The following is an 18,043-nucleotide window of genomic DNA, read 5'->3' on the forward strand; positions in this document are numbered from 1 at the left end:
TGCACAATAAACACATTACCTGAAATTAAAACTGGTTCTGACCAAGTCTCCAGAGCCTTTAAAGTTGTAACAATGATTTCCTATTTATATGGACTGCGTGAATTCTCAGGTGATTCCCTGTGGAGATCTGTATGAATACTTTTTCCAGAGCTGAGGAAAGGAAAATAGGTAGCGATAATGGAACTGCAGGAGCAGCCAAGCAGTAGATTGATTCAACAGGAGAAATTCAATGTATCCCAAAGGATTTCCTAGGATTTGCTCTCCTGCTGCTTAGGGCACAATTTGTTGTAATGAGAAACTAAGGACTTTGTTTCAGGTGTGTCAAACCTTGTAGTGATGACTTGAAGGTAAAAAGAAAAAGAAATAACTGAAAATCTCTCTTAAATAATGCTTTTGGGTGAGGAGAGAATAACAATAAGCTCTCCAAGGTGCAAAAAAGGTCAAGTATCTCATGTAAATAATTATTACCTTAAGAGATGTTAATTGGATGCACAGTCAAATCCTTCATCTCCAAACTGCTGCATGAAACAGCTTGAAAACTATGGTACACTTCAGCAAGCAAAACAGAGAAAGCTTTATTAAATTATCTGCTAAGACTGCACTTGGTCTCACTGTAATCTCTGCTCTCAAAAATGTCTGCAGAAAATAAATGCTCAGTTTTCAGTTGTGGAGAACTGAATTAACAACTTATAAAAAAAACCAACCCAAAACAACTGAGGTTTGGTTTTTTTTTATTTAATAGGGAAACATTTAAAGATGCAGAATACTCTGTTCATCTGAAGTGTGTCACAAGATAGAACACTGGCAGGAAGCATGTACTGCTGCAGTGCTGCATAAGCCCTGTGTAAAAGGTTAAGTGGGACATGCACAACATGAATTTCACCCTGAAGAAATGTGAAAATTTTTAGGCTCTCATGTCCTCCTCTATGAAAATGAATAGTCATTATGAACACAGAGCTACTCCACAGATGTGATGCACCACAGCCTATGAAGGTTTATCAATGATCACTTTTTAGTGAAAGCTCTGAAACATTGTGTTCCTCAAGTGAAGCCCTGAGTTTTATTCAGAAACAGGCTGCAATGTGGGATTTCCTCAGCAAAATGCTGAATGCTGATGGCATCTCCATTTGATTAAGGGAAATATGTAATATCTGAAATGTTCATATTCACAGCAGAGCATATTGTTCAGCTCTAGCACACCCCTCATGCTTGTCAGCATCACACAGTGTATTGAAACATCACATGGTGCACCAGCAGAGAAGAAATGGATGCTGTAAAAAATACCTTCCTGAGGACGAACATTCATGTGTGAATGACATAGTACCTGGACACTCAGCACAGGCTTACATTTAGTTACAAACAATGCAACTATTCAGAACCCAAAGATGTGAGTCTTCTAAAGCTTTTAGCACACGGACCAAAGCAGAAGCACCTGCCCTTTCTGTACTAGATAACCAAAGCTGCATTACAACTCCGGGCTCCAATCAATTTCAATGTTATCACATTATGTATGAACTCCTAGACTATCCTTATCAACAAAAGACCATCAGCCTCAGAAACTCTCCCAGCACATTGCACAGGAACAAGTACTGATCAGGAGAGAAGAAAAGCAAGTACTTCACCACCTTGATCTCTCTCCAGAATAAAGACCAGGAGCTTTTTAATTTCCAGCTGAAATTTCATTTTTCAAGACTTTTTTTATTCTTTCTGTAAAATCTATATATGGAGTATACAGAGAATACACATTATTTCAACCAGCCGCCTGTCCCTCACTTTTGCCCTGTCTCAGCATAAAACACTGATATGCTCATATCAATGGAGCCTGAAACAGAAAGTCAGTTTCTGATCAGGGATGGGACAGCATCTGAACACATGAAAAAGCAAGGAGATAATAATAAGTTATTATTATTATAGTTCCTGTTATCCTTTTATTTGCTTTCAGCCTGACTGTGAAAGCAGAATGAGCATCCTGCCTCATTCACTAACCTAGAAAGCAATGCAAGATACACACAAGAAATAAAAACAGTAAGAAGTATCTAGGTGAAGCACAGTCTTCACTTTTAATGAGACAACCAGCTCTCCCCTATCTTTGGAACCAGCTGAACCAATTACATCCCTTACCTGTATGGTTCCAGAGTCCTGCTGCCATAATACAATGCTTCTTCCCAGGATTCAAGGTTAATACAGGCATCCATGGCACAGTCAAGCATTTTCAGCTGGTAGATATTTGTATCTGGGAGATGACCCTTGTGGCTCCTCAAGAGATTCTGGCACCTTGCCAGAACATGCTTCCACTCTGTCATTGGCCTTAGTTAAAGAAATTTATTTAATCAGACGAAAATACAACTTCTAAATGCTGTTTAGCAAGGAGTAAGAGCCTCAAAGCATTACAATAGAAAAGCTGTCATCATTCCAGACTCTGCTACAATTCTTGAAAACATACTTAAACGCTGAAGTGGCAGCTTAGGTAACTGTGCTTTGTTTACATGTAGCAAAACAATCTCTATAGAAGGCAGTATTTTAGCAATAAATGGTAAAAGAAAGATGAAAAATTGCAAGGATATTTTAATACATTACAAAAATTCAAATAACTTTTATTTAGGTACTGAAACATTATTTACTTAAGATACTCCAGTTATTAAAGGCAAGGGCAAGAGTCCATGGAAGTGTCTTTTAAAAAGTCCCAGCAGCTAAAAAAAGAATTTTAAAAAATAATTATATATATATATATATATATATATATATATAATGACTCACTCTTTTGTGCTGCATATTTATTATTATTTTTTTTAGAATTCTCATGAAATTAGAACCTTTTCTTGACATGAATTAATTTTCTCCTTGAAACATTCATGAAGAGCATTGTGATTTTTCTTTTCATGTACAGCTGCACGTTTCATGCATGAGAAAGAAAAGAATCGCAGTTTTGATGTCTGACTGTAGTTCAGTACTAATGATCTTAGCAGTAAAGGAGATTTTCACCTCCAATGTTACAAGAAAGGTTTTTTGTGAGGTTGGAATACCAACCTCCTCCTATTGTGAGGAAAGATAACCTTGCACTCACTTGATTTGGATATTCCTTAGCACAAATCACTTTTTCCATTACAATCTACACTGATTTGACTTCTCTGAGGACTGGATTCTTTTCTCTCTGACCACACCTTATCTGAATCCCAAAACTTGCAGTTTTCAAATGAGTATTTCCACCTGTGATTGTACCCATGGGAGTCCCAGAATGCAAGCAGTCTTAACACTAAAAAGATACTACTCACACAAGTAAGAAGAAATTAAATAAAGAAAAAATTAGACTTGCAGCAAGAGAAGTGATAACATTGATTGTATTATAGCCCTTTCCACAGAATGAGCTCAAGGAAGTCCAGCAGTTATCTTCACAAATTATTGCAAGTACTATTCACACTAATCCAGCAATGAATTTAAAGTGTACAATGATAAACCTGTGATGAAGTAATTAGTCCATCTTGAACATGGGAATATTTACATACTTAAATTTAACAATGTGACCACCATGGGCCAGGATTTATAGCATGGTTGTTACAAGGCTAAACTAATTATTTGTGAATTGCTCTCATGCCCTTGGATTGAAAGAGCCATATAAGGGAAGGAATGTGTTATTATAAAATTGCACCTTAACCTTCATATCTTTGGCAAACATCCATGTATTCTTTACAACTGATTAAGGACAAAAACCAGAAGAATGAGGGATGTTATTTCCACTTGATACAATTTTTGTAGAAAGTGCAAACCACTGACATTCTTGAAAGATTACCATTTTAGCTGATGCACAGTATGTCTGCTTTTACTTCTCTCTGTGCACTCACCAGCATCTGATAGTAGATGTGCTATACAACAAAACCTCTTGGGACCAAATTTTCAGGCAAGTAAAATTGCAAACTAGAAAACCTGCCATCAGCTGCAACAATACCAAAGAGCTGCATGTCCTGCATCAGCCCACGAGCAGAGGAGGACTGCCCCAAGCAGCTCTAACTGTAAGTTTAGCATTTCAACACCACATCAGTTACAGTCAGTAGGTCCAAGTGTGAGAGTCACCAACTTTCTCAACTGCAGAAAGTGTTGGTTTAATTAGTTTAAAAAATGATATTTGCAGGAGCTAATAACTATGTGCGTCAGTCTGCCAGGAAGATTTTCTAATCATTATTGGCAAATGAACAAAAGTCAAGTTCCCTCTTCAATACTGCACTTGCCACTGCATGTCGGTTCACACTGCTATTGTGGTGCAGTGGAAGGAAAGATGACACATTTCAAATAGTGCATGACTGAGAACAGAAACTGAACAGACAACAAGAATAGATTTTTCCAGCCAGTCCTGATGCCTTTATTACCATGTGTTTGATTAATTTTAACTATCAGTTAAATCAGTAATCTTAATTAAAGACACTCGCAAAATACATTAATGCAATTTCTCCTGCAATTTAATACAGGAACATTAAATAGGACCAGTATTCTGGTATGACTGCATAGTTTAAGAACTGTTGCACCTTTGGGTTGCATATCTATAATTTAACATGCAGGTTGAAATGTGGGCCCTGAAGAACTATTTCAGTTCTGTTTCAATCCAGTGACTACAGAGGAATTTAAAACAAACTAGAAACTATGTGAGATTAAAACAAGGTGGATGATTGTTTCCCCTTTGCTAAAAAAATTAATCTCTCTGGATTAGAAAGAAACAAACTCAGTGTAATGCATTGGGGTTTTTGTTACTGTATAAATTGTGATCACTTGTTTCCAGCCTGGAATATCACTATGCAAACTTGTTTTTCGTGCTGCCAAAAAGGAGTACTGGAAGATTAAATTCTTTCTAGTTTGAGAGAAAGCCCGCGTTTCTGAAAGTGGTAAGGCATCTTGCCACAAGAGGCCAAATTCCCAGTCAGGGAAGTTCCACTAAATAGACCAAGATAAGAAAGAGATGAATAAACCCATAGTAGTCTAGGAAAAATCTCCACCTCTCTTCTGCTCATCTTTTCTTGGTTGCTGCTGTTCACTAATTTCTTTAATTGGATGGAATATCTACATGACAGCCATTAGACCGCAGTTCTGTTTATTAGTGCAAGATCATTTCATTCAATTTGCTTAATTACCAATTATTATTATATATTATTATATCTTATTATAATGATGCTATAATGTCTGCTGTGAACCTGTCTGTGATTATTTCCTTGTTATTGTCATTGCTGTGCAAAGAATGAGAACCTGTAAACATTCACACTGAGAGTAACAGAACAAAGAATTTAACTTTGCCCAAATTAAGCCTTCTTTCATTTAGAAGTGGATTTTAAATGAAATAGTGGGCTGTGATAGCAGAAATCCAAATAGGAGCCAAAATAACCCTTCATGTCCTTGGTAGTTACTATCCCTGCCATGAAGCAGTTCCATTCCAAGTAATGAGAGACTCCATTATTAATACAATTAAGAATTTTACACATTTTACACATCAAATGAATTCAAAAACATTACAATTAAAAGATGCTAGGAATAGGACAATAAAAATGTTAGGAAACTAATCTGAAGAGATGAACTGCGTACTAATGGGATCTTTTCACAACTGAATGACAGACTATAGCCTGTCACTGAAAGGATACCTTCTTTTGATTTTGGGTATCTCACTTCATTTACAGCATCTTTGACTTCTTTCCAGGCATGCTCTTCACCATCCAGTTTCTCAGCATCCTGGATAATGGAAACAAATGCATATAATGAGAAAACCAGTAAAATGACAATATGCAGTAATGATGAAAAAACAGGGTTAAAGGATTTAACTGTTAAAAGCTACTTGTAGAAACTGTATTGCTGTTTTCTATAAACACAAAAACCCCATTTCATCTGGAATTCATACTCACCCTGTTTTGTAAGCAAATGAGATGATATAGAGAAAAATGAATGCAGACTTGGAAACATTAAACACTCAAATCAGATATTAAGTTTGCAACAAGAACTATGATCAACCAGAAGAAAAAAATCAATAGCCTTTTTTTACTATCAAAATGCATTGAGGAGATCAAATTCTTTCAAAGACCTGCTACCTAAGACTTCCCTTAAGCACACTGTAGAAAGAATTTAGCAAGTAATTTTGCTTAACCACATGGTGATTATAGAGACAAACAGTGGGAGTTTAGCTTCATCCATTACAGTTATAAACATGAGGTTCCAGGAGAAGTGTACAACTCAGAAAAAAGCTGAATTACCATTTAAATCATTACTATTTCTCCCCTACTCCATTGGATGCTACAAACAGCTACATTTTCCTATCACTTTCTCATAAAGAAAAGAAAAGATTAATGGCTACAGCAGTAAAGAGAAAGTTTCCCATTTCAGCTCTCTAGCGGTGACTAACTGAACCTTAGGCAAACCACTTGGAACAAATGCATTAAAGCATCTACAGACACAGTTAAGCATCTTGTGGGATTTCCAAAAGCATCTAGTCTTCCATTTCCATTGCTACAGAACTAAAATACCTTTAAAACTTGGGCCTGTAATACACTGCAGTTCATTACTGCTCTCTCCTTATAAAATGCCCTGCTACTTTGAATAAGAGGGTTTTTTAAGTGCAAAGTCTTGCAGGAATGTTTTAAATTCAGTTCTAAAAAGATCAGTCTTCAGCAGGGTAGAGGTCTGCAGAGGAACAGAGAAAGTGTGTTAAAATCTTACCAAGCACTTTGTAACCAAGAGATGCTCACCAGGAATCACAGAAGCACCTCCACTGAAAAGCCCATCTGTAATGCTTAGAATTGCATCATTTTCTTATTCCACTGCTCCCCATTTGCCATAAATTCAGAAAAAATTTACAGTGAGAATCAGCACTCAGTTTCACATTCAATTTGCAGTTTTGTCTTTCCATCTGCTTCATGAAACAGCAGACCTCTGTGGATTGCAGGAATCATTAAATCAAGATTTAATCAAGGTTGTTCTCAGCTGCCCTACCTTCCTGTAGGGCCTTACAAGGAGGGCAGCCTGACCCCACTGCATTCTGAACATAAACTTCCCTTACAATCAGTTCTCTGAACAAAATGATCACCTGGAAATAATTTTGTGCAGATCTGAATTTGCCACCAGAAGGGATAAGGTGAATGTTAGGACAAACCTGCTCATACCACAGAAATTTTATCAACACAGTGAACGAAGCTGCCCAGCCCTCCGCTAGCTTTGCAGCAGGTGGACACTGAATCTCCTACTGCCAATGTAACCTCTACTAATTTTTGTGGGACTACATGTAGTTCTGAACACAGCTGGTTAACCTGAAACAATCTCTTTAAAATGCCTTCATGGATCAAGTGCTGCTCATTGACTGATCTAAAAAAATAAATTCAGACTATAAGATACTAATAATGACATCTATGAAATCTTCCATTTAAGGAGGTACCAAACCAGAAAAAGTGTTTTAAATTCTCTTTTCTCACTAGCCCAAGTATCATTCAGAGTGTTTCTCTAACATGTTGTAAGCTTAGCAACTAAAATCTCAGAAGCATGGGAATTGAGAGAGATTTGTAAGTGAAAGAAGGAAAACAACTATGCAGCAAGGCCAAAGACTTAGGGCTCAATTTGCACATAGCAAGACTGATGGATGAATGACTAAAGTGTTCACTCAGACGGGATTAATCTTCTCTGTCTAGTGCAGCTTTTTGAGTTACTGTTGTCTTCTGGCATTTAATAAGCAGCATAAAGCAGGGCAGGGTTGGGGGTTCCAACCTTCACTCTAGTGCATAGAGTTAAGTCAACAGTGGCTTCATATCCAGGTAGAGAATAGAGACAGTCTGTTGGACCAATAATCCCCAGTCCTCTCTGAATTCATGGTCTTTATCCTTTTTGTATGAGAGTTTAGGATGGAGGGATCTGGGCAGGATGCCTGGCTCTGGGAAAGATTTAAGTCACACGTTTCAATGAGACGTTTTCTGTGTTCTTAAGATGAGGCATTTTAGGGATTGGCTGACATAAGAACAAAGAAAGATATGACTAGCTTGGCATTTTACACTTCTACTGCTCTTGATCAGATTTCCACACATGAAAGAAGTCCTGTCCTTTCCTAAATGCTCTAGTTCAAGCTATGGAGGCTGTTTCCAAACAGGCCGCCAAGCAGGGGCTGCAAAACAACAAGGAGAGGTTGTCACTGGGAACACTGCCTTCCAGCCTAATAAGCTTTCTCCAGGTAAGTTGTTTATCTCCCTTGGAAAACACCTTCAAAGTCATGGCCATGCAATATGATTAAGCCAGTTACAAGGCTGCCTTGGAGTTGGAATTATGAAAATAATTGACATGATTAAAAGTTATACTGATTTTTTAAATTCAATCTAAGAGCACGGTCATAACAGCTATGAGAGATACAGCTTTCTATGGAGTAACATCCTTTCAAACATCTCTTTTGAGAACAAGTTCCCAGTCAAACCTCCAGGAGTGCAGAGCTGCCAACAATAAAGATGGACTTTTTTTCATTTATAGAAAAGAACACCAGCTGAACAAAAAAAAAGGCTTTTGAAAAAGAAGGAAGAGCTGGCAATTTCTGCCTAATTATTTTCCTTATTTCTAACTCTGACACTAAACACAAGAGTTTGCTTCTCAGAACAACAAAATATTTTTCTCTTGGTCCAAAAAATAATTAGACCAGATAATCTAGTCACTAGTCATTAACAAAAGAGAGAGAAACAAGAAAACCGGAGGGTATCTGATGAGGACTGTAATCTGTTTGAAGACTGGTCAAATATAAAATGATCTGCAGTTCTAGCTTTAAGTGATAGCAAGTTTTATTATAAAAGCATCATCTCCTGAAACAAGAACAGACATCAGACACCACAGAAATAAGCATTTGAAAGTAATCACCTCTTCCATTCTCTAGTATTTCTGTCTAAAAATTACTTCTCTATCTGTTCTGCTACTTGAGTGTCCTGAACACATTCCATCCTTAATGGAACTGTCCTTAGAAAGGAGTGTGTGAGCTATGAAGTACAGATAAATGCCTCTCTTTCCTTCCTGTTCCTTCACACCACTCCTCTTCCCCCAGTTACTCATCTGTTTCTTATACCTCCTGAAAGTGCTCCCTGCCTATTAATTTCAGGCACCACTTCTTTCACACACAGTGTTAGCAATCACTGTTCTTTGTGATCCCAGCATTAAAAATCCCAATTGCTAAAAGATTCCCACATGGACAGCATGTCCTCTGAGAGAAGATATTTCTCTTACCAAAATAAGCACATGTTAAGCACCATTGCCCTCTCCCCAAAAGTGCTCCCACAGCTCCACCACTGATTGTCTGTTATGCACTGCACCTCCAAACTCTCCTGATCACTACAAAGATTTATTAAGGACTAGTTCTCTTTTCACATTTAGGTTACAGTATAGTTATGAAACATGGGTTTTTGGTCCTCTATACAAAGTTCACCTTTCTCCTTATCATAGGTGGAGGTAGAGAAACAAGCCCAACATCGTCCACAGAGAGGAAACCATGAAGCACTCCTACCACCTCCCTTCAAAGAAGGGAGAAGTGGCAACTGGAAAATCCAAATGGTAAATAATCCCTATACCTCTTTTTCTCCTTCCCAGCATTCCTCCTTTTTGAAGTATGCCCAATGGCATCTTCATTATGTGCCTGTTTTCAGAATTCAGCTATCCGGTCCCACAGAGGCAGAAATAAGCAAAGCTTTGTAGGAGGCATTGGACTCCCAGGCCGCCCTGAGACAAGTGAAAAAGAAGGACTAAAGTTTTCCCTGACCAGTATCTGCTCTTCTAAATATACAAATTGATTAAAAGAGGGCAATGTAACCAGCAAATGTCAGTTTTACAAAGAATAAAAACATATAAAACATAGTTCAAACAGAAATTTGGAATCTAACAAGAAATATGATTGGATATGATATTTTTGCAAGACTGAAAAATCACAGTAAATAATAATAAATTTTTCTGAACACAGAATCTATTTATAATAATAATAATAATCCTGTGTGACAGCAGCAGATAACCCTGTTCTCTCTTTTTGGTGGAAGCTTATTTTTAAGTTTTCTGAACTGTAATACTTTAACACCTTAAAAGCTGTAGATACCTCAAATACCTAACCATTTCATAGAAATTGTTCCCCATTGCATATGATTTGTTTAATTTTTAAAAATTTCTAAAAATTTAAGCAACTACAGATGTGCATCTGAACAGAACAGAGGAGCTCATACATATTTAAATTAGGCATGACATTTTAGAACAGATCTCTGATAGATTGTACTCTGAAAGCACAAATAATGATTTTCTATTTCTGCTTCTATTTTAAAGTGCAGGAGCTACTGCATGTTTATTTCCAGTAAAATCAGTAACTCATTGTTTTATGCTAGACAGCAAAAAAGCATTAAATGAGTAAAGACACTGCACATCTGAAGTTTCCTTTTCAGAAAGATGAAGCAAAGTGTCAGTGAGAAAATGTGATACACAAGCTGTGATATTGCAGCTATACTAAATTTCTGCCATGAGTTCTTCAGAGCAAAAAGGGCATGAGGGCCTGCCAGGCAATCACAGGTGCAGGCAGCGACAGGCACAGCAAAAGGAAAAGCACACTTGAGTGCTTCCTCAAAATAGCTGAGGTCATCTCCTATGAAACATTTTCTGGATAAAGTTTAAACCCAGAATCAGACTTCTCATCTCTCAGATTCTGAGGGCTGTGGTTTATAGAAGCCTGCAGTTTCAGCTGAGGATTCACTCACCTTCAGTCTTGTGAATGTACTTCATTAAGAACTACAAGTACATGGAATTATCAGCACCCTGTTGTGATTCAAGATTTACAAGGGATTTCTGAAGTTTTAAGAGCTCCCTTGCCCTGCTCCATGAAAAATAATGCCAGATTAATAAATTCCAGTTTATCTATCTTGTACAACCCACATAAAGTTGTCCTCACCAGAAGCCTTGTTTTTTCTGTCACATGGCTGGGATGGGACACATGGCAATCCCAAAGGTACTCTATTTGCAGACAAAAACAATTCTGTGTTCCCTGTTAGGCTCTTGGGAGGGGATGGGCTCCAACTTCTGAACAAATTGAATTTGTACTTTTTATTTTTGAATTCTCAGAGTAAAATAAGACACATTAGAGCTGGATGCCATATTGAATCTGTGAAGTACATTGCTCAGTATTAGGCAGGATGCATTCCCTCACACAATCAATACCAGCTCTTCATGGATTACTGGCTCTGGTGTCTGGAAGTGCATAAGAACTGCACAGGCTAGTAACACTCTAAATTATTGGAAAATTTAGCAGTTCTTCACACCATTCATGTTTAAGTGCTCCACTTAGGCATTGAGATCAAGATGAAGGTCTTCCCACACCCTGCATACAAGTTGTGCAAAAGGACAAACACCTTCATGGGGCAGTATGAATAACCTTCCCTTAACATTACCCAATTTAGTTACAACATTACTACATTTACACAGAAATTTAAAAGTGACATCAAAAACACCTGTGAGAAATTTATTAAAATGAGATGCTTTCAATAAAGAAAAAGTTAAGATCAGCAAGTCTATTTTAAGAAGTCAGTTTAATTTAATAAAATTAAATAGGACTAAGATTAGTCCATCTTGGATTTAATTAAGCCAAACTGTAAGGTAGGAGAAGCAATCGGACAAACAATTCTTAACCTCTACCGCTGCAAGTCCAATATCTGCCAGGTTCACAATTCTGCACAGCAGAAAATAGTAATTCCATTTCTGTCAGAGTCATACTCCATTCTCCTTCACTGCAATCCCATTTCAGCTATTAATTTCTGTGATTTTTTTTAGACACACACATTTTTAAACAGCCTTTTCAAAGATCACTGCATCTGTATTTTGTATGATACACAGGCAATCTCATAAACGTGAAGAAAATTTTATAGTGAAGAATATGGACATCATTCTTCCTATGGACTCCCTTGCTATATAGATTCAAGATTATAGATTTCCTTGCCAGAGGAAAACACAATGTTTTTCCATTTCTTTTGTGGGTGTTCAGACACCCATGCTGAGATTCATTTGCTCAAATGTAGGTATTTGGGCCACCCTTCTCTATGACAAAGAAACACTCTCTTGGTGCAACTTGCATTATCCTAAAGCAGGCTTCTAAAATATGTCAGATGAATAACAGTCAAAGTGTGTTCATTCTTCTCCATTTTATCCATAAAGAAAGTCTAGAGCAACTAGATCAGATGATGACATTTATCCTGTAGCCGTCTGAGATGTGGTGAAATAAATCATAGCTGTAGATCCCCCTTTCAGATGCAGAACAACCTTGCAGTGGTGGTGCATTATATTTCAATAGGTTCAATTTACCAGCAATTCCAGTTACTCTCTATTATCTACCTGTTCTCAGAAATGTTTATTATTCTCTCAGTCTTTGTCATCATTAATTTTACTGGCAAGGTTTTTGCAATTATTTTCACTTCATTCATGAAAATGCTGTGTACTCTACAGAGTAATTATGAATACACTTTGGAATTATTTCATAAGCATTATATATAACTGATTATTATGGTGATTTAATATTTAAGTGTGTTGACAGAACAACTTTTAGAGTGTATATATATTTAGACTTTGCATATAAAAAAAATCTGTAGTAAGAGAAAATACACCAAAAAAGCTGAAAGTTTTTATTAGTCTCAAACATCAGAGCTCAATGGAACTTATTTAAACCCAATAATACTCCCAGATCAAGTGTGGTTATTACAGCTTTTCTGTTTCACATCTATTCTTTATGATAAAAATCTCAACAAATAATATTACAGACAGCATTTTCTCTCTTAAAAAGCAGTATAAAAGGATGCTAGGCTACTTAGCCAGAAAGCATGATAGTATCTAAAGACAGTCTATCAAAATATAATAAATACACAGGGCTAAGCAGCTAAACTACATCATAGCATCTTGCTACCTGGAGACTCCTCAAATGAAAGGCACATTTATTAGGTATATAATAAGGTATTTAATGCATTCTGAAGTAATTTCAGTTAAGTGTAAGTTATTCTGGTTGCTGCCCAAAACATTTACCATATTTATTTTTAAACTAGGTCCCTTACATACTACGACTCTTTTTGGAGTCATACTTGCCCATCTTTGTGTCACGCACAGCTCAGGCCCCTGGGGATGACTGACCCTGTGCAGACCCAAGACCTCAGTGCCTACCCCCAGTCAGGATGATGAGCAACAGGGCCGAGTTTTGTGTCTGTAACAGCTCTGCCCTTATAAATCTCCCTGTGCCAGGAGTTTAGGGCTGACTGCACAATTCCCATCCAAGCAGAAATAAAAATTGATTGTACAGTGGGAAGAACAATAAATAGAAGTTCACTATTTATCAACTCATAAAAACCGGAAGTGAGGAAAAGCAAAGGAAATTACTTACAGCTTAGCAGGAGTGAAAGAGGGCCTTATGCCAGATCACCCAAAAATTCTTGTCACGTTTGTAATTCCATTGTAATTTCCAGCATCAGTACGAAAACAAACCCTGTGTTAGTTCATCTCCCTGAGCAAGGATACTGTTCAGCCTAATCCCTAGCAACAGTGAGACTGGTATTTCACAGACTGTCTTAGACATTACACATTTGTTAAGGCAATCTCTAGGTCTCTCAGCACACAAACTGACAGCTATAAGGCAAATCTTCTTTATTCCTTAATTCTGCAACCTGCGGAGATATGGAGTGCTACTGAGTGCATTTAGCGGCTCAGAAGAGATTTGTAGGTCCAAAATCCTCAGAATTTTCACTTATTCACAAGGTATAATCCAATCCACATTCATCAGTTCACTGAAATATGCAAGTTTAAGTTTAAAAGCATATATAAATCCCATTGAAGTTAATATCTATGCAAATGTCTAAATACTTCACTAAGTAGAAGTGTAGTTACTTGTGAAGTTCAATATATGCTTCAGTGATCTGAAGAACTTGTGCCCATTGAATTATTGGTTCTCACTGAAGATATACTGACATTAATTTGGATACTATTTTTGAACACTAATATCAACAATTTAATATCTTAATGCATGAGATACCACATGATAAAATTGTAGCTATAGTAATTCTGTTTTTTTACTGTATACTGCAATGTAAAAAAATAGTATTTACTTCAGCATGTGCTTTCTGAATGAATGGGTGTGAAATACGGGAGGCTGATGGTTTAGAAACGAACATGCAACATGATTAAGATCATACATAAATTAATCCACTCTACACCTTAAAATATTTGCTGGATCTCAAAACTCCTACTGATAAAAACTGGTTGCCTAACTTACTAGTATGCTTTTTGAATATTTAGCATCAGTTCTCAAATCCACACTCTCCAGTCTCCAAGTTTTTTAAGGTCATGAATAAAGGAGGTAGAATTATTTTTTTACAACTGCAGCTCTCTGAGTGAGTACAATACCTGGAGTTTCCTCCTCTAGAGTTTTGCCAAAATATTTGACTTCTGACTAGATTAATATTAGTTTAATATAATCAAAGAAGAGGTTTGCAAATACTTTAAAAGATTATAGTGTTTTAGTCATTTCAAGAACTTGGGAATGATGCAAGCTTTACATAAAGCTATACACTTGAAATACTTTGAGAATAAAAATTTTGTTGTCTAGATATTGTTAAAGGAAGTGCAGGAGCTTTATTTTATATTCAACACTAAGACAAAGATTCATACCATAATCAATATGATGCAGGCAGATATTTTTCTTAATGATGGTGTTCAGATAAGTCTTGGGCAGAATTGTGATGCACTGTTTTACTACAGTCCCCACTTCAAACCACTGCTTATGGTATAATCAACATCTTCCATACAATACACTGAGCAATCCCATGGAAAACAGCAGGACATCCTGCAGTGGGTCAAAAAAAATTACACAGTCCTCTGTAACTCTTGTGGCTGGAGTACATAGAGCCTTCTAAAGCCTGCTGGCTTCTACACACACGCAAGTTTCTCTTCATGTCTCAGAATACAGCTCACAAATACAAAATTTATAACTAGAGCTTAGTTATTGCATTGTTGTGACATGAATTAAATTATGGCAAGAAGGAAGCTGATATGGCACATTGCTTATCATAGCAATTTTTCAAGCCAAAGCATTTAGTCTGCAGTTTTACAGTCTCAAAAGTTACAGGCTTCCTTGTTATTCAAATGAGCTCATTCTTGCTTTAATACACCTCAGAGAATATTAGTTAAGGACTGGAAATGATTTAGGCAGTGAAGAGGATGATTCTGTCTTTCTCAACCTATGGTGCTTTCTACGAATTCAGCCAGAACCTCAGTTTTGAATTATTACACTGTAAAAAGCAATTAGAATGAAGTCATGATACCTGATGACCTTGCCACACGGTTCTAAATCAGTCAATCAATATTTGAAAAATAAAATTTGGCTTGCAAAGAGTGTTTAAAAGCTTAGAGGCAGCTGGCAGGAAAGCCATCTCACTTAATTTAAATAAGCCTAGAGTGAAAGATGCATTTTCACAATGTGGCATGGGAAATAGCAATGTGAGTCTTTCTAATAAGTTCCATACTGGCATATACTAAAGAATAAGTCACCTTTTTAATTTTACTGAGATAATGGGCATTTCAGCGTCTAATTTATGAAGGGAGATATGAAATAGTGCTTCACATTACCTAACAAAGGTCACAAAACAAATAGCAGCAAAAGAAAAAAAACCCCACCATGTACTGGATGTGGTGTTCATGAAATAGGAAGAGCTTTTAAACTGTCCTTGCATGTTCCATGCATGTACCTTTGCACACACATATGCATATAGTACTGCTTTTGCCATTCAGACCTGTGTTTGTCCAGTGCAGGTACATGTCCACTTCACCACAAAAACCAATCACAGTGAAAGGGTTCACAGAATATGCTGTTCTTCCAAGAGAGGGAATGGTTTAGTTCACAGATTTAAAGATGGGTAGATTACCAGATAAAAATCAGGACAACTGGATTAAACTTTTCCCAGACCTTTTAAAGCTATTATTGACCCATATAAGGTAAAACCACGGTCATACTTATGGGCTCAATGTGCACAAACCTGCTTAACACAACCAGCCATTATTCCTCTCTTCTGATTGGAATTTTCAGCAAACTAGGACAACAGGCACTGCAATGAATCTAATCTTTACTAAGCATTTGCACCTCCTGTATTTGCAGTATTTATTTCTAGCGATATCCGGGCATTGCATGGACAGTAAGTGATCTCAGACAAAAATACACTGTAAGAAAGGAAAGATTTATCAGGACAATTTTTTTTTTTGGCTAAGAAAAATAAAACAAAACACAAATTGCTGAGTATCATAAAGTATATAGTATACAATGAGGATGGCATTGAGAACCAGAAATTTGGAGTATGCAGAAAGCATATTCAGAATCTGAAGAGAAAGACACATAATGCACTGATATGAAGGAGAATCATAAGAACCATAGTAGACTAGCATTTATTCAGAATGAAAAAGGTTCCTATGGAGTAGTATTGGGTGATGTCTTCAGCGCAATGTCTTCAACAAGGAATGAGTTAAAGATGACAAAAACTTTAGCTGAAATTATTAAAGATGGCATATTGCAGAAAATTTCAGTGAGATAATAAAATTGTGTCCTATTTTAAGTAACTCTCAAATTTGCTGATAAACAGTAGACTACTTTTCCACCTTTTTTTCCCTCCATGTTGTTGTGATTTCAGATTGTTTGTTGACTTTAATGTTGCTATTATTTATAAAACTGGCAGTATCAGATTCACAGCTATCTTGTTTTTCAAGGGTTTAGACTGCACAGAGTAAAAAGAATATTTATCCCAAAAGCTGAGAGTCTAAGAACAGACGAAACAATAAAATGGAGGGATCAAAATATACAGCATGCCCACAAAGGCTGACTTTATGGTCAGATCATATAATTTTGCTGTCCTAGTTTGAGTTTTCAAAGGTAAATGATAAATTGCTTTACTGTCAGAAAGGATTTTGCTTATATACAGAAAACCAATGAAAAAAGGTATTTCCAATCACTTTCTTCTATTTTTTCTTTAAAATTTGTAGCTCATTAAAATACTCACCTAGAAAGAAAGAAGATCCAAGCTCCTATTTTTACTTGATTTGGAACAGGAATCTAGAAGAAAGATACAGTGCACATCCTGGACTCACCTGAATCTCACCCATTGCCTGAAGCACTAAGAGAGTTGTGGGGTTCCCTTACCCCATAGGGTCTGCTCTAACAGCTAGGAGAAAACGTCATTCTGGCTCTGATGTAGATATTATTTTGTCCAGAAGGGATAACCTTCAACCAGAGAGATTTTTGTATCCAGAAAATGGAAACTCATTCAGTCCAGAAATCTGCAGTTTAAAGTTGCAACATCCTTTTTGGTTTTTTAATGACTTATGGGATCAGAATTGAAACCTATCATACTTCAATCAAATTACCTAATTAATGGCATTTTAAAAGATCCAACACACTGCAAAATAGAAAACAATGACTGATAACAGATCAAGAAAAGGCATCCAAAATCAAGATTATTCCCTAAGGTACTACTGTTATTAGAAACCACCTTGATAGGCTGAAACACGCAAGATTTTGTAGGAGCCCCAGCAAAAGAGAATTCAGAGATTCAAATTCAGAAAATGCAATGACTGGCTTGCATACATATTTAGGAAAAAAAAGTCTCTCCAAAATCATTGCAGGAAAAGTGTTTGAAAAGTGATTTTTCTGATCTAGCCTTATATTTAAATTACTGCTTTTTCTCTCTGAATATTCTATGTTTATTTTAGATTGCTAAACCAGAGTGAGACTTTTCTTATTTCTGCTTTTCATCCAGCAGAGACCAAATAGTGACTGCTATAGGAATGACAACATCTGAAAAAAGAAATCCTACCAGTAAGAGCTAGTTCTAATATTCCCAAGGAAGCTGGACATCCAGAAAGGATGGATCCAGAAGGATCCAGGCACTTAAATGTAGTTGCAACAGTCTAAAAGTTGATGAGAATGCCCTCTTCCTTTGGTAAAAAAAGTGTTTCTCCTTACAACATCTGCCAGAAGATTTAAGTTTCCTATTAGATGGCTGGATCTGAAAGGAAGAGATTC

The 18,043-nt window shown here is 36.7% G+C and overlaps 1 protein-coding gene across 2 annotated transcripts in view; it reads right to left on the reverse strand.

Annotated features, from left to right (window-relative positions):
- The window catches only part of SMYD3 (SET and MYND domain containing 3), a 380,665-nt gene that overhangs the window by 43,087 nt on the left and 319,535 nt on the right, over window positions 1-18,043 (reverse strand). For both annotated transcript variants that reach the window (XM_036379289.1, XM_054514312.1), the window contains 2 exons: window positions 5,619-5,706; window positions 2,122-2,296 (listed from right to left, as the gene is read on the reverse strand). In XM_036379289.1, the coding sequence (XP_036235182.1) occupies window positions 2,122-2,296; window positions 5,619-5,706 (263 nt within the window). The remainder of the gene's footprint in view (window positions 1-2,121; window positions 2,297-5,618; window positions 5,707-18,043) is intronic.

The sequence above is a fragment of the Molothrus ater genome, chromosome 3 (genome assembly GCF_012460135.2).
Source record: "Molothrus ater isolate BHLD 08-10-18 breed brown headed cowbird chromosome 3, BPBGC_Mater_1.1, whole genome shotgun sequence".
Taxonomy (NCBI): Eukaryota; Metazoa; Chordata; class Aves; order Passeriformes; family Icteridae; genus Molothrus; species Molothrus ater.